At 41.6% G+C, this 23,566-nt stretch overlaps 1 protein-coding gene across 1 annotated transcript in view; it reads right to left on the reverse strand.

Moving 5' to 3' along the window:
* abl1 (c-abl oncogene 1, non-receptor tyrosine kinase) overlaps positions 1-23,566 on the reverse strand; it is a 32,723-nt gene that overhangs the window by 3,610 nt on the left and 5,547 nt on the right. The window contains 10 exon segments of the mRNA XM_020600795.1: positions 2-913; positions 1,267-1,395; positions 1,539-1,628; positions 1,718-1,870; positions 2,018-2,202; positions 2,699-2,876; positions 3,041-3,125; positions 3,373-3,645; positions 5,171-5,466; positions 6,205-6,369. Coding sequence (XP_020456451.1) covers positions 2-913; positions 1,267-1,395; positions 1,539-1,628; positions 1,718-1,870; positions 2,018-2,202; positions 2,699-2,876; positions 3,041-3,125; positions 3,373-3,645; positions 5,171-5,466; positions 6,205-6,369 — 2,466 coding nt within the window.

Below are 23,566 nucleotides of genomic sequence, written 5' to 3' on the forward strand. Positions count from 1 at the left end.
CTTTCCACAGGGTGTTTGTGCCTGCGGGCCCTGCACTCATCTCCAGCTGCTCCCAAAGCTGGGAACACATTGGGCTTAAGAAGCTCAGCATGGAGAGCGCTTGTTTTAGAGTTCTCCAGCCCCGACACACCTGGCCTCCTGACAACCTTAGGTGTTAATACCTGAGGACTGGAACCAGGACTGGCATCAGTGTCTTTGCCTAAGAAGGTAGGCGAAACATCTGATGAGGTGTTCAGATGTGGTGGGGGAGTCAAGGTGCCCATTCGAGGGGCATTCTCCCCTTTCTGTTCACTGGTTCTCTTGCGTGGCAGAGCTGGTTTGCCCCCAAAGGTGCCTGAGTCAAAATGGCGCTGACCCAAGTCTCGCGGCAGTGTGACCGACTTCCATTCAGTGCCACCTGAGCTGGTGGGCATGCTAGAAGACCAGAGAAAACGCTTCGAGTTAGACATGGATTCCTCCTCACTAGGTGGTGTGGTGGCTGCCTTGGATCCTGGGCCAGGCACTATCCCCTTTTTCCTGGGGAATAAAGGTCCAGGGTACGTAGGAGCCCCGTTGGTGATGCCCCCTGTCCCATTATTGTTAGTAACCAGAAACTTTGAGGAGTCAAGGGCATGTGTGGCATCATTAATGGCCAAAGATGCACCATTGTTGAAGGTGTCACTGTCTCGAGGATCTGTAGTATTAACCCTTCTGTCAGGGTGGATGTCCATCTCTCTGAAAGAGGAGCTGCGTTTGGGTGGAGCTGGTGCATTCTTTTTCTTTTTCTTGATAAGGCTGAGAAAACCACTGGCACGTGTCTTGTCCTTGTCTTTGGGTAGCAAGCGGTCGTCCTCATTCAGGTTGCTGTCCAGGAAGGGCCGTTCTTTTCTGGGGAGCATGGGTGATGATACAGCTGCCTCTGGCTCCGCGGGGTCTGACGAAGAGCACAAAATAACCAGGGAGAACCATCAGGGATAAAATAAAAATAAAATACTTGCTTTGAGAGACTGGGAAAAACCCAATGTAAACTACTGTTCAAGAAAGCTGAGTGAACGTCTCACGTTCTGTCTGAATTAACTGAAAAACCCTTTATTTTCCCTAACCATCTTTATCTTTTGTAGTACAAAGTTTTAAAGAAAGAAAACTCAAAATACGTAAATGTGATTTAAGTAACAATTACCCCTATGAATACACTGCTCATTTCACATAATCCTTAAATTGCAACAACTGTGGTGGACAAACGTAGCAGCAAAGGTAGGAGGTGCAGTGGGTGTGAGTGCATTTCACCTAGACTATCTCCATCGCGGTTGTCCATATTTTTGCGGAGGGTTCTGGTCTTGGTGGGCAGCTCTGGAGCCTGCTGGATGGAGCCTAGGGTTGCCTTTTTCCCTTTCTTGCCCAGTTCCTTTTCCACCTCTTAAAAAAAAAATAAATAAAAACACAGTCAAAAGCAAACAAAAACTATGACATTTCCACATATTAACAGCTATGACAGGAAAACCGGCATTCATTAAAGGAGGGTATCTGGGGCTATTCACAGAAAAGAAAGCAGTGCTCACCGTCAGAGATGCTAGACTCCTGAAACATGGTCTCAAAGGCTTGGTGTGTTTCAGCAAAGGAGGGACGTTCTGAAGGGTTCCACCTCCAACCTGACAGCAAGAAAAAAAAAATTAATAAAACCCTTCTAGTAGAAAAAAATGCTTTGATCATATTCTGACAGATGCTTTCTGCTACTCACAGGCCCTCATGAGCTCATAGACCTTCTCAGGGCAGCCCTCTGGTCGGTCCATACGGTAGTCTTTCTCCAGCAGCTCGTAGACCTGAGACAGGTCAATGCCTGGATATGGAGACATGCCGTAGGTAGCGATTTCCCACAGCAGCACACCAAATGCTACAGATGAAGACACAGGACAATTAGCTGTGATTCATACAAGAAACATACCAAGAACTCAAAGTCATGGTGGGAATATGTACATTGACTAGAAAGTGGAAACATCCTCAATCAAGTTTAGCATTGCCTAAATGAGATCAAACTTACCCCAGACATCAGACTTAATAGAGAACTTGTTGTAAGCCAGACTCTCTGGGGCTGTCCATTTGATTGGGAACTTGGCCCCAGCATGAGCTGTGTAGGTGTCTCCTGTCATTAACCTGCTCAGACCAAAGTCGGCCACCTTCACCAGCTGGTTCTCCCCGACCAGACAATTGCGAGCAGCCAAGTCCCTGCAGTTGAGAACACAGAGAGGAAATCAACTGTGTGAACAGGAGGCAATAGTACGGTTCTGACTTTCTACAGTCAAAAAGAGTCTGTAAAATAGTTCCAACATCCACTGCAGTGTTGGATTTCTACACATTTTTGGAGCGAAGTGGCAGACTGAGTCTTGTCAGGTTAAAAAAAAAAAATTAAAATGCAGTTTAGCAGATACAAAAGACAAATCATCTCACTGCTTCAAAGGACCTTGGTTAACATTCCAGAACAAACTAGCGATGTTACAACATCAGCTTCTCTGTTATACAAGATGTGAGAGAGTGAGAGGAGAGCTACTCAGGAGCACTGAGAAGAGATTGTAAGATTTAAGGTCAATGAATTTAGTTTCTCTGGTATTGATGCAGCTCAACAGTAAAGTGCTGGTCTCAAGTTACTGACAACACTAAAATCAATTCTATGTGAGGACACAGAATCAGAAGGAAATTCTAAAGTTTTTTTTTTTACACCGACCTGTGTATAAAGTTTTTTTTCTCCAAGTACTCCATGGCAGAGGAGATCTGTGTGGCCATGTGAAGCAGCACCACAGCATTAACCTCCTCTCTGTTGCACTCCCTCAGGTAGTCCAGTAGGTTACCGTGGGTCATGAACTCTGTGATAATGTAGAAAGGCGGCTCCCGTGTGCACACACCTGTCAACAAAAAGCAGTTTACACAATAAATTTTAAGACTGCCATTAATAGATAAGACAAAGCTATTAATAACTAAGAGCAATAGTTTTTCTTTTTAAACTTTTCTCATGTTCAAGACAGATTTCAGTGCAAGTGTAAAGGAAGGCCTGTAAAGGTTTACCTACCCAACAGTTGTACCAGGTTGGGGTGTTTGATCTCTTTCATAACAGCAGCCTCTTTGAGAAACTCCTCCACTTCCATTGTATCCTCCTGAACAGAGTTATTGTCAAAAAACTGAGCAAACCCACAGGCTGTTTGCAGTTACCTCTGTAAAGCACCAGATGGCAGCATTCTTCAGCAAAATTAAAGATTTACAGTAAACATGGTGTTAATGTGTGATAACAACAGGTGCCAAAATGTTTGATTTTGAAATCAAACCATTCCTCATAAAGTCAAATACATGAATTTAATAGCAATATGCACAAACAAACTGCTCTTTCCTGACCTGTCTTCTTACCTTTAGTGTCTTGACAGCCACAGTGAGGTTGTACTTCTTCCAAACACCCTCGTACACCTCCCCATACTGGCCACCTCCCAGCTTGTGCTTCATGGTAATGTCAGTACGCTCCATCTCCCACTTATCGTAGTTGGGAGAAACTCCGTAGATGGTGGGCTTGTTGCGCTTGGGTGCAGGGTAGTGCAGCGTGGTAATAAGGCCGTCGGGCACCGTGGAATGGTGGTGTACCAGCTCTGCCAGTGTGTTGAAGCGACTTTCTGACGAGACATACAGCTGGAGGAAAAAGCATATTCTACATTTTAGTTTTTAATGGTCAGTTGGGTATTTACTAATTTAAGAGGAATAAATGTTTTACTAACAAAGAAAAGTTGCGTTATTCAGAGCAGTGGTAATCACCGAGTCAATGTGAAACAAAGCTGCAGCTCAGCGGAGTGCTGAGGTAATCTCAAACTATTGGTCTTTTGGTCTATCATACCAGACTCTTGAGCTGTAGCTCAGTGGGAAGATGGAAAACAAATGTGTGCGTGTCCATTTGTTACATGTGTATGTGTGCATACTTGGGTGCAACTGTCTGTGCTAATGTATGTCTTTGCCTGGGCGTCAGTGTCTGGCCAGCCTCATGTCTGCTGGCCATTATGAGGAGCACACTGGTGGTTAGAGGCATTCTTGTCATAGCTAGCGTTCCTTGAGCTAGCTCACCTCGCTGCATCACAGAGAGAAGGGTGACACAGCCAAAATGGCAGCAGCTTCTCGACTGGCATATCAATGTGGGAGAGTGCCGCACCAAGAAATTCAGCCACCCATAGAATGAAATATGACTTATACTTGTCTGTGACAACCATCAGGATGTCAAGTTTATTTATATAGCACATTAAATTCAACAAAACGTTGGCCAAAGTGCTTTACAGAGAACAAACATATAAAACACACATCATAAAACCATAAGCAGAACCGTGACCTCCAAACCAGAAAACAAAATTACAAGCAATTTAAACCAGACTGTGAACTCAGCATTGGTTAAAGACAAGGGAGTAAAAATCTAAGTTGTCAGTGTAATGTCATCCGGATATGCAAAGGAAAAATATATAATGTAGGGGCCATGAAAGAAGAGGCATGCTCATCTCTTAATTTGACCCTCAGGACTCCTGGAAGCATCTGGTCCTTAGACTTAAGCATTCCAGTGGGAACATAAAGATGTAAAAGTTCCATGATGTAGGAACGGGCAGAACCATTTAAAGCTCCATAGGTCAGGAGATGTATTTTACGGTGAATCCTAAACTGCACAAGGAGCCAGTGGAGCAAAGCGAGGGTTGGTGTAATGTGCTCACGTGTGTGCGTGTTCCTGTCAGCAAATGATAATAATCAGTACTCTGATGATAAAATGACCTATCAAAGTCTTGGAAGTATTGAATTCAGTTCCCTCAAAAACAAAAACAAAAAAAAATTGGTTAATCCTTCTAACAGTTTTCTGCAGCTCATCTGTCCAGGAGTCCAGGATGTACTGACAAAAATGTGATAGAAATGTCAAAAGTATTCATGTACTTAAATAATTATATCCCTGCTGATTTATCATCATTCCTTGAATGCTAGGACCATGAAAATGGTATAAAGTTCTATTCCAGGTGGAACTTGTGGTATCTTTACTACAGAACAACCTGGTAAAAGCAGGATAAATATAAAGGCATTTATGACTGTGCTGTGTTGACAAAAAGCACATCATTACTATTTGATGGGTAGAAACCAATAGTGTGGTGTGTGTGTGTATACAGCATGTGTCTGTATTTCCACTGACACCTACCTTGCCATCAGACGCAGTGTTAATCCTGTAGTGGTAGACTCTCCCCTCGTACCGCAGAGAAATGGACCTCTGACCGGGGCTGCTCTCACTCTCGCGGACCAGAAAGCTCCCGTTGATGCCTGAGCTGAGCAGGTACTCCGCAGCGTTGCGTGACACGGGTCCATGATACCAGCTGTGCTTCTCTGGGCTGTTGACTGGGGTGATGTAATTGGATGGCACCCACCCCTGGCCATTTTTGGTCTGCGCCTCACACCACTCGCCATTGTGGTTGTAACCCAGCACACGCAGCTTCTCTCCTAGTCAACATGTGGGAGTATAACAAGAAAGATTATCCAGACTAATTGTGGCTGAAGTACCTTGTTGGCTACACACACACACATACTTTAATATTATTTTTGATGGGTACAGCTCATTCCTGTGATCTTGAAAAGAGTATTTCCGCAGCTTGGACTGTGAATCTTCCATATGTTTTGCAGTGAGGAACAGGCTACTATAAGATGGACACAGCACAAGAGATGAACTCTGCATGCAGCAATCCACTATATGTAATCATGTTTCCTTAGATCAAAGTGGCCAAACTTTGTTTGCCAAATTCAATTAACTGTGTCATCAGAGCTGTTTCACCGAGTTATGTTTTTCTGTGCAAAAATCCATATTAGAATGAAGTGGAAACTTTTGTATGGGACATGTTCTTGTTTATTCCTGTACATATGCTCTCTCCTTCCTTCCTGTGTTTTGTCTGTATGATCCATCTGTTGTATTGTTTTACAGTGTGTTCAGCAGAAAAAAATCCCATGTGTGAGACTGACGTCAGGAAACGAGAGTCAGATGGGGATGAAGACGGAGAGAAAAGGAGATGGGACGGGAAGTGAATAAGCAGATTACCAGTGAGACTGATAACCTTAGAGATATGGGTCAGTACTGAAAATAATAATCAGAATCACTGACATACTGACACAATCGTAATGGTAAGTCATATTCAAAACCTTCAGAAGTGTAAGGCAAAAAATTACCTGGATTTTTTCCACCCTCACCTTTGGTAATGCTGAGCGTGTTGTCACCACTGGCCACGAAATCATAGAGTGCAACAAACAGGTTGGGGTCATTCTCACTCGGTCCAGCCAACAAGTTCTCTTTGGAATTCCAGCGGGCCGCTTCTGTCAGACCCTGGCCCTCTAAGTCTGGTCTCTGGAGGGCTTCTGAGAAACATGAGTCAGAATATCATTGTGTTGGTAACTACAATATGAGGCAAAACATGAAACAGTACAAGCCTAAATGGAGACTGAGGGAGATCTGTAGGTGTTTGGTATGCCGCAACATTGTGAAGCAGTTTTCCCATATAGCTTCAACATTGTAGGATTCTGCAATAGTGTCGACTTGAGCCTCTCCACGTGTCACTTCAGTTCTTCTACATCCCCTTCAACTGTGCTTTGCTCCAAAAAAGCAGGTCATCAGCTATGATTCCACCGTGGGAAGAGAATAACTTGATCATATGACCTGTTGTGTCAGTGCTGTCCATGCAACTTTTCATTTCCTAGAAAATTCCTGCTTAGGTTCCATTTTCTTGAATACCTGTAAGAATGTGCCTCAGCATGAACCTTGACTTACATGTAAAATGTGTATGCATCCCTCACAGGTAATGAGTTCAAAGTGCTTTAACTTATAGTTATGTTAATTATGGACACCGCTTGAATTACAGCAATTTTGGGGCACAAACTGATGCTTATATGACAAATGGAAAGAATGAGGAAAAAGGAGGATGGCAACGTTTTTGAGAATGTGAGAGAAAAGAAGAGTGGCTTGCACAGTTGTCACATGACGAAGGCATCTTTTGCCATCATTTCACCACCACCGGGAACCATACCGGTTCATGCAAACCACTGGGTTTGCATGTTTCCATTGTCTCAGAAACGGACCGTGCCCGGGATGAAATCAAGCTGAAAAGCGTGATATCTGACTCTGCTCAGAAGCAGGTCCCAGAGTGCGACACTCCGCCCCTGAACCTGGCTGCCTACGTCACAACATTCTGATTGGCAGAGAAAAAAAAACAAAAAAACTTGATCATCAGGAAGTGCCTCAGCCTAAGAAAGAGACCCACCCTCTTTAAAAAAAGAAATGAGAGAGAGAGAAAGAAGGACATGGCAGTGCACTATGAAGAAATAAAAAGAAGTCAATACAACAGCTGTTTTTCAGATGTTTGCTCTGTTGTGTGCCTACTGTTGATGTCCATTCTGGTCACGCAAAAGAAGTCACCATGACGTACTTTGCAAGAGCAACACAAATATGTATCAGGGCCAGGCATCCCAGGCCAATAGCTGGCCTGCTGGTCTGAGTACGATTCCTGGTGGCAGTGGAATGACTGCATTACAGTTCATCTTCCCAGCGTTGTCTGAGACAACGACTGGCTGTTTTCACCTTCCAGTGCAAGCTTCAGTAACGAGGTGTGGGAAGGAATATTTCAAATGAATTTGTAATAGAGATCATTTGCACTTTAAATAACTAAAATGTGATGACACACACTGAAACTGGACTTCCAGAACTCTCCACAATTACAGTATTCTTGAAAATGTAGTTTACTAACGTGTGGCAAACTTGAATATTAATAGCCAGGCATAGAAATACATATCTGAACATTGAACAGCTGTCAAATACAGTTTCAAATGAGTGCATCTTATCATGCTATTGGTAGAGCAGGCAGGAAAAGTATGGACAGCTTTAGACATTTCCCACTCGCCCACACACACAAGATGGAAAACAGTTATCCATTAATCATCTCTGTCAATTGAAGACCATGTATCTCTAAGTCGTGACATTTTTATGTACTTTTCCACCTCTAAGGCTCATAAAACCCTTTGAAAACCTACTGAATTCACCCGACTATGCCTAAAACGTGTCATTATCAAGGCTGCTTTTCTGAAAAGTTGAAGCTTTTCATCATATATTTTGGAGCTGCATAATGTAGCAGATTACGACTTGCTCACAGCATGCACTGTGCATGTGGATGTTAGTGGAGGAAAACATCCACACAGTAGTGTGCCTCTGAAAGAAAAAAAAACAGGAGCGAGATAACCTGATGCATCTTTTGTTGATATTAGTCTGGTCCAAAAGAGACCAAAGTCTAAAGGCACTCAGTCATTCAGAACCATTGTACTGGGTCACAGCAACTGTGTTATATTAACAATGTAAAGATCATTACCTTGACTTGGGGAAAAGGACACCGTGTACTGAGTGATAAAGCGGTGCTGGATTTGGTGGGTGGACTGAGGGGTATTTTGTGGCAAAGCATGGGCTGAACAAAAGAGTCACATGCACTCTCTCTGGATGAATTGCGAGCATGTACAGATATATTTAATATAGAATCCAAGTTTTAAATGACTGTTGGACAATAGATTACTTGCAAGTTCCATAAAACAAGACGTACACAGAGTTTGTAACATGCAGTACTACAGCTAGTCTAACCTTAAAGAAGTAAACATAGGACACAGTATGTGGCTCATAGCCAGTCAAATGGCACTGTAGCAGGCATCATTGTTTTGGAGGACTCGTGAATGACCTACACACATCTCCTTCTGCCAGTCTAGGCTTGAATATGGTTCTTTGTCAGTAACCTACCATTTTGCCTGTGATTTTGTCTGGAGAGTCCTGGCAGGCTCAGGCTCTCATATTTTAGGTGGGTTCCAATCCTAAAAAGAGACACACCTGTTGCATTTTGGTGTATCAATCACAGGTGCTTCCTTTAGCTGGTGAAGATATGGCATCTATGTCAATCTATCCAGCCATTATCTATACCGCTTACTCCTGAATAGGGTCGCAGGGGGGCTGAAGCCAATCCTAGTTGAGAATGGGTGAGAGGCAGGGTACACCCTGGACAGGTCGCCCGTCTATCACAGCGGTATCTATGGGCATCACATAAAAATAAAGAAACACCTTATTCCCAACTCGCTATTAAGAAACCAAGAAAGCAGTTTGGCCTGGTGTGGGCAGTGCGTTTAAGCAGCTCATGTCATACATGTTTGGTTTATGGGTCACACATGCCAGAGCTCTTTGTGAGAGGGTGACAACACACTGACACATAGGCCAAGAACACACACACACACACACACACACACACACACACACACACACACACACACACACACACACACACAAATGTGCTCGCAAAAAGGAGTAGTAGTCATATGAAAAAGAGAAACTGAGAATGTAAGGGAGAAAGAATCCGAGGGAATGAGAAAGGCCCTTTATCGGACTGCAGTGCTCCAGAACCATGCAGTGGGAGAAATTACAGCATGTCCTGGCTGTATGACTGAGATGACACTCAAAATGATTAAATGTGTGGAACCTGTAAAGAATTCACGGCAGTGGCTGCATCCAAACTCACATGCTGATGCAAGACAGAAATTTCCACAAAAACCAGACTACATAAAAAGAACAAAACGTCATGTCTGCTTTCACTTGGTCCTGGTGATCATGACTGGTAGTTTTGATGATCTTCAGTGAGATTATTTACAATGAAAGAAAGCAAATGCAACTAACCACCAAGCCCAACAGAAACCAGCAGCAGACTGGGATGTAAACCATGAATCTGCAATATACAACAGCATGGTGCACTTCCATGAAGTGTGCTTTAGAACCAGAGCACATACTTCTGAGGGCTGAGGGGGAACATCTCTAAGCTTACATATCTTCCTTACATCACCTCTCATTACCTGAGTGGGATGTGGTGAGTAAGAGGCAAGCGTATTCAGATCATCTGATAAGACATCTAAGGCTGCTAAACACTGAAGAACTCCTCTAAAGTGGGTATAATACTGAAAGAGTCTGAGCATAAAAATGGTTTATTCTAATTAAGACAAATAGGGCCTCCAGCTCTATTGAAGTATAAAGTTTAATATGGAGTGGAATATCATCTTAGCATGATATTTGCTGTGCTTTGTACCATATGATTTGAAAATTAGAGACCATCATTGCCATCCACTTCAGGGGAAGTGTGCCAAGATTATTAACCCTATTAAATCATTTGGTTGCGCAATCATTGGCACACATACGACTCCACCGAGTTCCTCTGCCAAGTAATTACTATGTTCATTATGTACAGACTCAGTGTGTCCTGGATGCCTGCAAACTCCCCCTGTGTTTTATGCATCATGGGCACATTAACTGACCACTTTATCTGTGGCCAGGACAGCCTAATTTGAAGTAACTGAAAAAAGTCCTAATATTACCAAGAAAAGAAAAAAAAAATCTTCCAATTCATTATGGAAGCAATACACAAAATCCAAGTAATAGACCATGGCAGAGAGCTGAAAAGGGGGAGCACAGAGCACGATTAGATCCCCTCTCCTCATGAAGAGCCACTAAGTGGGACACAGCCAGGAGTCAGATTTCCTTGTATTCTCTTCTCCGTCTTTTTTTCCACTTCTTCCCTAAGCAGCTAGCCAGTGTGTCTGGCCTTCCCTGTGCTTACTTTTAACTTTCCCCTCCCCATTCTTCGGTTTCCTACATACAGAAGTCATTGTTAAGACTATACTTGCATCCTTTTCCCTGTGTCTCCTAAGCCCCTGCTTCTTTCCTTTTTACCATTTCTGTTTTGATTTTTATTTACATTTCTCAAATGTAAACTTTAAAAATCACAGCCCAAGCTCAGAAATGACACAGTAGCCATCACAACATACTCTTACCTTCCAAATAACAGCTGGAGGAGGATGAGAGTCCTTTTTTAGATTTACACCCCACCAATTTCAGGCATATCTCCAACATTTTCATTTGTTTCCTTCCCTTCCTACTTGAAAAATGTTTTGTTTGCTCAAATCAGATGTCCCTCAATTGTTTCCCTTCTACATGTGTCTAACAGGGGAAAAAAACGTAAGCACAAGAAGAAAAAAAAAATCTGAGAAAAGGAGAAACAAGCCAAAAACAGTTGTTGAAAATACACTAGCTTTCTTTTCCAGGATCTTCAAGCTGCTGTAAATCCTCTTCTTCTTTCTTGCTCCGCTCTGAAACAGAAAGAGCCCGCCGTCCGGCAAAGTCTACCAACTTCTGAGAGTCTCCATGTTTTTTTTTTTCTCCACTTTGGACTCTTATGCTTTTGGTTAGCTCCACTTTTGTATCCAAAAGCACAGGTTTGGTCCAAAGGCTTGCTAGATTTGTAGATGTGTCAGTTGAGTGGGCAGTAAGGCGGTCTAAACGGTGCCATTCCTCTCTCCTGTCCCCTGTGTGAGTGTATGTCTGAGGCACAGGGATTACTCGTGCTACAGCTGCCAACAAAAGGCCTCTTTTAGGCTCGGCCTGATGCACTCAATGACATCAGCTGAGCCCTCCCACCTCCAGCAGCAAACACAAAATGGGAGAGACTGCTACCACACACACCAGCACTCACCAAGAAGAATACAAACAACATCACACCGGCACCCAAAATTCATGCAGACATATGAAACATAAGCTGCTGAGGTCTCATTTAAGACTGTGACAGGAGTTCCGATTCATTAAATAGTTCTACTTGGCTTTTGTTGAACTCATGAGATGATTATAAAAAGCTCCTCCTCCAACTTTTTTAACTCCCTTCCCCCCTCACTGTCTTTCTACCCTATAGCCATGCTTCTCCCCTCTCTTCAGTCTGAAATGTTTACAGGTTAAAAAATAAATTTTGGAAATAGGCTTGGGTTGTTAAAGACATAGCTGAAACTCTCAATCATTGGCAGCTGACAGGGAGAAAAGTATAACCCTCATGAGTGTTCTCTGGACTTCGCACACACAAAGCTCATTTACCACAAACTGTTTCAATATAGGAATAATTATCTTTTGATCTTTAGAGAAATGTCTGATCATGTGATTTTTTTTTTTGCCTTATCTGAAGGGAACAAACAATCATTGGTAAAAGCAAAGGACTCTTGGGATGCAACAATATCTTTCTCTTCTGTCTTTTCTCAGCTGTCTCCAAGTGTAGCAATATAAAGCTGATTCCGAAATTTGGTCATACATCTGTAAATCTACTGGAATTACATCTAATTACACCTCCCAAGTTTGTCCACATCTACATCATGCTAGATGGCATGACGTATGAAACAGGCTGGGAGCAACTCAACTGCAGATTTCCCCTATACAAGCTTCCTCACACAACAACTTTAACCAAGCTGCTTCACCTCTGGTTGATTGTCTGCCTCTGACACTTCCTACATAGTTTTCGTTGTGAGGAATCAAGCAAAACTGAAGGATTCAAGACAACAAGTGAGAACAGGAATTTCAAAATGTGCTTTAACTTATGCAATGTGCTGCTTAACATGGCCAGAAGGGGCCAGATCATTACAAATAGTGATGACCAGTGATGTGCATAAGCAATGCAACTATTTACTGATTAAAACCTGGTGAAGTCAGGATCAAGATTTTCACTGGAACTAGGAGGAATCCAAACAACTTAAAAAAAAAAAAAAAATCAAACAAACAATACTAAAAAAATGAATTAATGAACATAACGTATCTGGACAAACTGCTACAATGCTTGATACCTCAGCTTACTGCACGCCCGTCTGTTCAGTGTGGGCAGTGTCCTCGTTATCATCTACGATCATTCTCTGACACGGCTCGGCCTCAGCAGCTTTTTAAGTAATGACCTCAGTGTCCTGGGCATCCAGTCACATGGCAACAGGGCCTACATCATCGCTGCAGTGCTGGTATGGCAAACATTTGCGCTCCTCTCATGCTCACCCCAAACACCAATTAAGAAGAAATGCAGGCTTTCTCAAATTTTGAGACCAGCCCATTAACTTGCTGCAGTCACAAAATATTGGGGAGATGAAAGGATGAAGGGAAGAAGAGAAGGGCTATAAAAATGGTGGAGGAAAGACTGAAAAAGGTTGCAGATGGAGAAACATGAAGCACATTGTTTGGAAGTGAGCTCATACTGTAGGAGAATCATTCGCTCGCATTTTCTAATATGTTAACAGTTAGCTGACGTACATCCACCCACGGGATGGTTTCTTGGCCCTTTGACTCTTACGTACCCCGTCCCGCTTTCCCAATTCCATTTTCCAAACCTTCAAGCAGAAAACAGATTGTACTCGCAAGCTCTGAACTGAGGCAACAACTGTGTTACGAGTCAAACTGATGTTAGAGGACATGAATCCATAAGTCATCATTATATTCTAATTCTCATTCATTACTTTTATATTATTATTTTTTATATATATATATAGCAAGAAAGCCCTTCAATTATTCATACCATTACATTACTAACTGCTACCGGCATCTGCTTTGAATATTTTGACATGTGGCCAAGCAGTGAAAGAAGGGGTAGGCCATTCACTAGTCTGATAAATTAATAATTGGTCATGTTGATGCTTGAATATAAAATAAATTAAGGACACTAAGAACATATTGTCCTTGAGGTGTTTGAGGACTACTCAATTTCTGCTTCTCACACACAAACATAATCCTAATGTTGGAAACGTAAGATAACCAACGCTTGGCACAAATTCTGCTCATCTAAGTCATGGAACAAGAGTTATTACATGTTTAAACCAAGCAGGCGTTATAATTATAGAGCAGGAAAAGAGTAGGAGTCCAGGGAAAAGAGACAAAGCCCTGTAGGTTTCTAAGAGAGAGAAACATGCTATGCTTCACTCTGCAGTCACAGCAATCTAACAGCCAAGTTTACTTAAATATCAGACACTCAAGAATAAGGTACCGTGGATATGTGTGTGGCTGTGTACCCTCTGGAAAATGCAGCCAAAGTGTCTCAGATGTGAGACCAGTAGATGAGGTGAAGGGGTTTTGGGTTCCACATGACTCTCTACAGGAAGACCAGACACTTAAGGACAAAACAGTGGCAGCTCTGGTTCAAGATTAGGAGCTTTAGCCTGTGATGATACTAAATTATCAACATGGGCAGCAGTAAACAAAAAAAGTACATCCTTGCAAACTAAATGTTTTCTAAAGCTTTTGATATGCAGAAGTCACCATATATATGCCATTTTTATTAAGCTGATTCTTTCCCTCTGGCTTTCAGTGATCGTGATCCAGAGATCAATAAACACAAATAATAATGATATCCATTTTATATACATACTCGTGTATCTGCACACATACACAATCTCTCTCTAGTGAAATCTCTGTCATTTGAGGTGACCTGTAAAGGTCTACAGCCTACAATCTTTAATGCAGACGATCTGGGAAGACCTGCTAGCAGGTTGGCTGAGTTAAACTGATCTGACCTACTGGAACAGGACTGTAGGAGCTAATTTATCATGACAGACACAAAATAGAGCGACACAAACCTGGTGAATATGGAGAACCTTTGCTCATTTCTTTTTACAGTAAGCTGCTGAAGGCCCAGACAAAACTAAATAGTGCTAAAAATATGCAAATCTGCAAAGAAATGAAATGGATGCTAGTTAAGAAAAAGTGTCATACTATAAGCAAACAGACAGGCAGATCAGATGCACACATCATTTGTCAGGTATGAAATGTTGAGCTAATCATCTTTGTTGAGGGCAGATAAATGAGCTCTACTCAGGCAAAGCAACCTGTGTGTGCATGTGAGGAGGGGAGAAGGTGCTAATCCATCATTTTCAGAATTTAGCTGAAGTAGCCATTCCGAATCAGAACCCTGGCAAAAAAAAAAGTTCCAGAGTTTTTATTCTCCATTGTTTGTGCAGACTAAGAAAGCTAAACTCTTTCAGAAAGGAAAGCAGCAAGGGTGCGTATACACACCATGCATGATAAGGAGGTGTGCAATTCTACAGGAATAGAAAGAGAAAGCCAGCACTAAACCCTCTACTGTTGCTTTGGGTCTAACTGATCAGTTCAAAAGCAAAACAACACCACACTGTGAAAAGAGCAGACAAAGTAAACAGGGCAGAGAAAGACAGTAAAGTTGCCGTTTTCTTTTACAGACTCTCAGCCTTAAATGTCTCAAAAGTTATCTAGATGCATGGAGAAAAGGCCCATTTGTCTGTACACCCACTGGGGTGAAAACTGAAACAGACACATAGGAGAGTGACTCTGGCAATGAGGCTCTCAGGCTGCAACTGTTTGAGCTCTTCTTTGCATCTAAGTAGATCCAGATGCAGCAAGCTTAGAAGGCCCCCTCTTATAGGACTATGAAGAAGAGCTGAACACAACATAAGAGGACAATACAACAGTTCGATATGAACAGGACTAGTGAGGGAGAAAAAAAACAAACCACACTATAATGCAGCTGGTCCAATGATGCTTAGGTGAATAGGATTTTGTGTATTTCTGCTCAACAGAAATGAAATTTAATATAGAGCTCTAAGTGTAAACTAAAAGGAAACAGAAAGGTTGTGTCAAGTAACATCAACCAAATACCACCATGGAGTTTTATCCTATTATCGACAAGGGGACAGAGGTTTGCTGAGCGCACAAAAAGGCAGAGCTGGCATCCTAGCTAGCAGGTTGTCTGCAGAGAAAACAACAGCTGTGTCTGGAGCCGGGACTGCCTACTCGGGCAAGGAGTGGGGAACAGGGGGTGTTTTTTTTTCCCCCTGTGCATGTGTGTGCATGTGGACACGAGGTGGCCAAGAGCTCCTACACTGCATTCCTAACCCAACTTGGAAGTTCTTGGTATGCATGTGGCTTGGTATGTACTGTAGGTTTATATGTGTGGAGAGATAACCGGCAAAGAGAGGTTAATGGAAGAGCTTATGCTGGTGGGCTCCTACTATGGGAGTAACAGTTAGATGTAATAAAACAAATACCTGCCCTGTGATTGGAAGGAATATGAGGATGCTCACACATTTAACAATGAAAACCTGGGCAAAGTATCAGCACAGAAAATCTAAATTACCAAATGATTCACAAGCTTTAACAGACAACAGGCTTATAAGCTTTTCCAGTAAATTATTTTCTTGTCAGAAAATGGACAATCACAAACCAAGATTTTATAAAATATATTGCTGCAGCTGCTGAAGTGAATGAATTCAAGTGAGAAAAACCAGAGATGACTCGGCTGTTTGCTCTAAAATGACATGCTTACTCAGTTGTTCTGTGCAAAACACTTCACTTCATGTATATAGAAAACACTTTTAAGCCTTTGTGATTTTTCTATTGTTTGCATCCGAGATTTGAGCAAGGACATTATAGAATCCATTTTAAATGTTCTACTTTAGATTAGTAAAGTATAATCAAACCCGAAAACATCTGTTATATTCTGCAGTAGCTTGCAAAGGGAAATTAAGTTTAAAATTAAAGTGCTATCATTGGTAGAATTTAAAACTGCTGTAAATGCACCGGTCAAAGAATCCTTTTCTATTTGCTCTTGTTTTAGCTCTTAATTCTAGTTTGGATATTGCATTCTGGTCCCTTTGTTCTTAGCTTCATAGATAGATTTTATACATTATGATCAGTTTTAATATTGTATATTTTATCTGGAACTTGCAATGCCGCTGTCTTGGCCAGGGCACCCTTGTATGGTAAGTTTGTACATTTTATGGGCTAGGTATCTTAGTGTATCCACTTCATGCATAACACCCATTCATAAAGTACACACAAAGCAGCATGAGCTCGTCTTTCACGACTAAGCCAACCATTTTTTAAATTCGTAACACATAACCATAACGACCATATCAACTGAACGATACATATGTGTTGCTGATACCCTGTTGCTAATGCTTGCTGATTCTGTTCTGTTTATTGTTGTACCTTTTCTATGCTGTGCTGATTTTCATTAATTTTGCCTGTTTGTTTTTGCTGTTGCTCTGTGCCTATAAAAACGTTCTGTGCAGAGTACAAACCCACTAAATAACATCTTAAAATGAGAGCAAGAAAAACAAAGGGGATGGGAGAAAAAGAAAAGAAGCAGAGAGGGAGGGAGGGGGATTGCACCAGTTATTTGAGAGAGGAATGCACAAGAGGTCACATTCTTCACTCCACTGCTATGGCTTGCCCCATGTTCAACTCTCTCTCTCTCTTTTTCTCTGTGCAAAATAGGCAATATTACTCAACACATTTCTGGTACAACAGATCGCATACAAAAATATGTGATTCACTAGAAAACACAGTGGACTAGCTCAATAAGCAGAAGATGAAGAGACCTTGGGCCTTAGGCCAGAAATCCAGAGTTACTCAATAGGCCTTTTTAAACTGATGGCATTTTAATATGTCACAATAGAAAGAAGCACAGGTGTAAATAATAAAGTAAACAATGGCTGAGCTGCATTCGGTTCCTTGTGAGTCCTGCTTTTGTTGCATGGCTGGCTCAGTGTCACACTGTCATGGCTTCGTGGGGCACTTGGGAAAAGCAGAGCCATTATTAATGATATTAGGAACAACTGTGCTTCTCCTATGACAAGTCAAAATGTCTGTGGTCAAAAGCGCCTCTTTACAGAAGGCACAAGAAATATTTCTTACCACTGCACTGCCCCTGTATGCAAAGCATTTCTCTATTCTGTTCCCACTCTAAATGCTGTGAAATTTAACTTGATAAATCAGTCACATTGTCACTCAAAAAAAAACTGCCACTGATGGTGTGACCCTGCTAAATAACACAGGTCTAAAACTCCATAATAATTGTGTCTCCTGAATGTAAATTACTCATGCGGAGACTGGACTAACTGGACAGACAGAACAGATTAATCTGGTTCATATCAAACTTTTTTCCAAACACCAATTTCCTCATATTCTTTGCAACAAATATAGCTTGAAATGACATAAGGTCTTGTGTTTGTAGGAAATATGTGGTTCTAAGTTTATTTGAGAAGAATTACTCAGACTTTTGTCTAATTCATGCACAATTTCTGACCTGGATATGATCAAATACTGCACGTTTTTCATCGTTTTCAGACTCTGTGCACCAGCACATATCTGCCATTTGTGTTTTGCATTCAGGTCCTTGGTGACCCTGATTACAAGTTAAGAATGAGGAACTTGTGGGGCCTAGGCTATCTTGACTACTTTGATTTATAAACACAGCTGTTTTAGCTAGTCATCAGCTAGCATGGTAGTAAGGCAGACTCCCCTCCAGGTGGTCAAGACTTGGTGAGAGGGGAAAACACTAATCAGCAAGATTTCCTCCAGCAAGGGACAAATGTGTCTCTCACACACCGTGTTTTCATTCCTTGTGAGGACTTTACATTGACTTACATTCATTTCCTGTAGACTTATCCTAACCTTAACCATACTTAGTTACTTTCCTAACCTAACCTAATCCTAACCCTAAACCATGTTGCCACCCTAACATTCAGTGATTTCCTTGTGGGGACTAGCTTCTGGTCCCCACAAGGATGGCCGCGTCCCCACAGTGTGAGTGTGTTAAAAGGTTTCGGTCCTCATGATGCAAGTAATACAAAGGCACACACACACTTTCTGACACAGTATTAATGCATCAGCAAAAAAGAAATGAGCATGTAAACCTGTCACAATGCAATCATGAAAGACCATCCGACTGCTATCAAGGTTAGTACAGACTAGTTAAGGGAGAAGTCCTTTCAGTTGAGATCTATACAGGGTATGTGCATGTGTGGGAACCCATTACTGTGGAGACATGGCCAGTCATGGTGAGGGACAGGCCACCAGGGGCCTAACAGCTGGTCCGAATGAGCATTAATTTGAGGCGCCTGCTGTGTGGGTACGTAGCGTGCACGCACACACACACCCATCTCCTCCCATCTTCAGGACCCACAGGGATCATGACAGGAGATTTGGTGTCTAGACTGTATAGATTCCACACGTTCCAGCCAAGAAAGAGCCAGTTACAAACTAAAAGAGAAATGGAATCACTTACTGCATCCGTGCTGAATGCAGCTGCTGCAGGAAAAAAACTGACACACACACACACACACACTCCCATTTTTCCTGCCCTCTACATGACCACCAGTCCATTACCCTGAATAGAAATGAGCATTTCAACACAATGAATAAGTGGAGTGTCATCTTCTTTCATGCCTACATTATAACATGCCTTATACATACCTGGAGCTTTGCCAGGTTAGCCTGCAGGTGGCAATCAGGAAAAAAAAAATACACTGGTTAAAGGGTTAGGACTCTTTTACACTGACCCCAAATTCAACTTTATAGTAAAGTCCAAATACATAAATCATCACCAATTAATTAAAGTTTGATCATATGAACCTTTATACTTCATACATACATCATTTATACTTCTGAAGGAGATGAAGGAACATCAGCCTACCCCAGATTAATGAGCTAGAGCTTGAGACATCTGATGATGATTATTATTACTACTACAATTCCAGCTTCAAATGAATATATCTTTATGGTTATATACACAGATCCTCACATCTACAAGCTAGGCTTTATGCAATTACACTGTGTGCACAATTATTAGGCAAGTGAGTATTTTGACCATATCATCATTTTATCCATAATTTCCAACTCCAAGCAGTATAAACTTGAACGCTTATTGGACTTAATGCATATCAGGTGATGTGTTTTAGTGTAACGAGGGAGGGTGTGGCCTAAGGAGATCAACACCCTATATCAAGGTGTGCATAATTATTAGGCAGAATGTTCTCCTCTGGAAAAATGGGCCAAAAAAGAGATTTAACTGACTCTGAAAAGTCAAAAATTGTAAAAAGTCTTTCACAGGGATGCAGCACTCTTGAAATATCTAAGATATTGGGGCGTGATCACAGAACCTTCAAACATTTTATAGCAAATAGTCACCAGGGTCGCCAGAAACGTGTTGAGAAGAAAAGATGCAAATTAACCACCAGATATTTGAGAAGAATCAAATATGAAGCTACCAGGAACCCATTATCCTCCAGTGCTGCCATATTCCGCAACTGCAACCTACCTGGGGGAAGCGTTCTTAAAGAGAGTTGTTTAATGTACCTGAACATAAATATGGCCTTTTTGTGAAAGCATGTTTCAAAGCCAGACAGGGAATTAAATTTAATCAAGTGAGACTTCTTCTGTTTCTCTGCTCTGTACCTTTGGCACATGAACTACATGGCACCATCACAAGTCCATGTTCTACTGTATCTCACCAGGTTTTTCACATATACTGTGGTAAGTTTGAAAGTTCATGTAATGCAATAGCCATTTACTTTGTGTAAACAGAGGTGTTGCATTAAGCACCCACTTTAATTCCATACCCTCTCATTCATCACCCATTGATGAGTGAGACTTTGTGTGTGTGTGTGTGTGTGTATATGGCTTCCCATTTTTCTTGCCCTCTACATGACCACCAGTCCATTACCCTGAATAGAAATGAGCATTTCAACACAATGAATAAGTGGAGTGTCATCTTCTTTCATGCCTACATTATAACATGCCTTATACATACCTGGAGCTTTGCCAGGTTAGCCTGCAGGTGGCAATCAGGAAAAAAAAAGTGAAGGTGAAGCTTATGAGCAAGAAGAAAAGCCCTGTTGTGCCCATACCAAAACCTATCCAAGCAAGAAGCAACTTGCCAAAGGTCCATACATTTTCACTGCAACTTGTCCGGCTGTTGACCACAGGTTAGATGTTTACCCTGAGCTATGCAGCTCTTGACCCAATCTCTGATGTATTAAACAAAGAATAAGAAACTCCAACATGGCAGCAAATTCATTCTAATGAAATATTTTCACCAATACATAAGTTAAAATATTTCTACTCTCTGCAACCATGAATGCAAATTTTTCTAACACAGATTATCAGCAAAAACCACAGTTGTCAATCCAGGATGTATTTCCCTAACATTATGCTACAAAGAATGTAGAAAATAAGCAATAAAGTACATTCATCTGTTTTTAAACAAGCCTGCAGCTTGTACCCTAGTCCATAATGCACTGAGATGCACGGCGTTCTAAAGAGCATACTATGTTTTTTTGAACCGCACACAGAGAAAACAGCTGAAAATGCAGTGAATTGGCTATGGTTCCAGAAATTCACTACCCTGTTTGGTCTTTACAATCTGTGCTAGCTAACCAGTGAGATCATACCTCCCCACTGTACAGTACACAAAAGAATCCAAGAGCGGAGACAGGTCCTTGCTTGCCCTTCTCTGCCTCTGTCTCTCTCCCAGGCAGCTGCATGCAGAGGTCTGAACCTGCCTGCTGAGAAACAGCATGGCTCTGGCTAGCCTAGTGTTAACTAACTGGGGCTCACCAGGAAGAAAAACAACATAGATGTAAAACCATGTGTTGATATTGCCCTCCTTTTGCACTATGACTCAAATCCCATCTTATGGTCTAACCTAACCTGCTCATCACAGGAGGAAACAGGCAGAAAGGGAAAACAAATACACTGACCCTGATCCATTTACTGGCAAAGGCTTTCATTCTGTTTTTTTTTTACCTTCCCTGTCCTGTCCTCCTCTGTGTTATGCAAGACGGAGTCAGTGAAATTTATCCCAGCCCCACACGTACACATTTGATAAACTGATCAGTTAGCCAGATGCATGGCATGCAACTGGTTCAGTGGCAAGTGATCATTTTAGGTTAGAACAATTCAGCTTTATCTCTCAACTGATAAAATGATGCAACTTCAACTCAATTTTAACTGCACTGGCAAATACATTGTGTTTAGGTCCCCAATTCTTTCCACTGATTCCTTGAGGTAGAGGTGTTAAAATCTATCTTACCTACATTAGTAATCTGCCAGGCTGAGGCATTTAAAAGGCTAAGAGACAATGCTTACAGGCATAAATGGGGGAAAAAAAAAAATCTTTGACCCTTTTTTTATTTTGATTTACAGCAGAAAACAACCCTCCCAGTGCCTTGGCTATATTGTGTGAAAAGATTTAAGACAAAAACCACCATGACGCCATCTGCATAAGCCAAAACTAGGAAATAAATCTTTGACTATAGAAAACAAGAGAAGTAATTGATGTTTGTATTGTTTCTAAAGCTTTCTGTGCACTGCTATGCTTTAAAAATGTCATCTGATGGGGCATCAGAATGAACTAAAGGTTCTATCCAGGAAGTTAAACCAGGAAACAGACACACTGCTTTATTTGGTCATTGACATAATACACAAGCCTGAGAAGAAACAGGTAACACATCTATCTCCACTGTGATACATGGGATACTGGATTACAGCTTTACAGGTTTTGAAAGATTTCACATTTACCATTTAAAACGTAGCAACCATTAGGGCATTAATCATTTATTATTAAAAAAATCTGTCTCTCCAGTCTTTGTATCAAGGGTCCAGCATGATGAGGTCATTCAGACTGGGCCATATTTGAGGTATATCTGTGGCTATTATGACTTTGTCTGAAACCAATGACTTTTTCCCCTCTCTGCACTCTGCATGATAGTAGCTAGTAAGCATCATGGATTAATTTAAGTCCAGTATATAGGGTATAATAAATGTCACCTACTATACATTGAGACAAAATGCTAAGTACACCATAATCATAGCCTATACAGTTAACAATGTCAGACAAGCCTGCGTTTACTCTGCCACATCCACATGTCTACCTCATTTCTCTGCAGTCCACACTACACGCCATCCTGTGCAAACACAGGAGGAGGCAATGTTGAGCTTTTTACACAGATGTGAAGGTATTCTTTCATGGATGTTTCTTGTTAATAACTTCTTCTCCATTTGTTCCTCAGTCAAAGAGGGAGGAGAAAGGATGAGAAAAAAAACAACCTCTTTTGCTCTGTGACCTATGCCTGAAGCTGACTCTCATTCTCTGACCATATCATCACTCACACTGGCTGCTCAGTGCACATTATCAGTGCACACAGTTTCAACAGGGACTCCTATGAGTCCCTGTTGAAACTGAGCACCAGACTTTGTGATCTTACTAAACTGTGAGCCATGATTCCATTGTTTCCTGGTGAAGATAGGGACCATAATGCAACAGTCTCCTAAGACCTCTGTGTGTTACGGAACTCTGTTTTTATACTGATTCAGGCAGGTATGACAGCCGAATCAAGTGTCAGAAATATATGGAGATAAAATACTATCAAAAATGTTACAAATGCGTGTTTAACGTTTTGTCTGTAACAAGCGATTTGTGTGTGTGTGTCATGAGGTTCACAAATGCGTCCTGCGCAATCTGCACGTATAAAGCCATTTGTGTGTGTGTGTCATGCTGTTCACAAATGCATGCTGTACAAACTGCACATAAAACACATTTTACAAATGCTTAAAATCGATTTTTTTGTGTGCAGTTCTTTAGAAAGTACGTACACATTGTTACCTACGCATGCGTGGATCGTCTAACACACACGAATCACCTTCCGCGCACACACGGATTTTTGAGAGTGTTTTTCCGCACTCTCAAAAGTCCACGATCCACGAATGCACGGTGCGTTTAAGGACACGTGGAAAACTCGGACATCTGAGTTTCCAAACCTGTTTCCCAAACACAAGTATTTACACAACGCTATTCCAAATGGACATTACATAAAATAAACAAAAATATCTAATACATAACACGTTTTAACAGAGAACATTCCAGTTGCCTGCAGTTTGTGGTGCATG

Source organism: Monopterus albus, unplaced genomic scaffold (assembly GCF_001952655.1).
Source record: "Monopterus albus unplaced genomic scaffold, M_albus_1.0 scaffold49.1, whole genome shotgun sequence".
Lineage (NCBI taxonomy): Eukaryota > Metazoa > Chordata > Actinopteri > Synbranchiformes > Synbranchidae > Monopterus > Monopterus albus.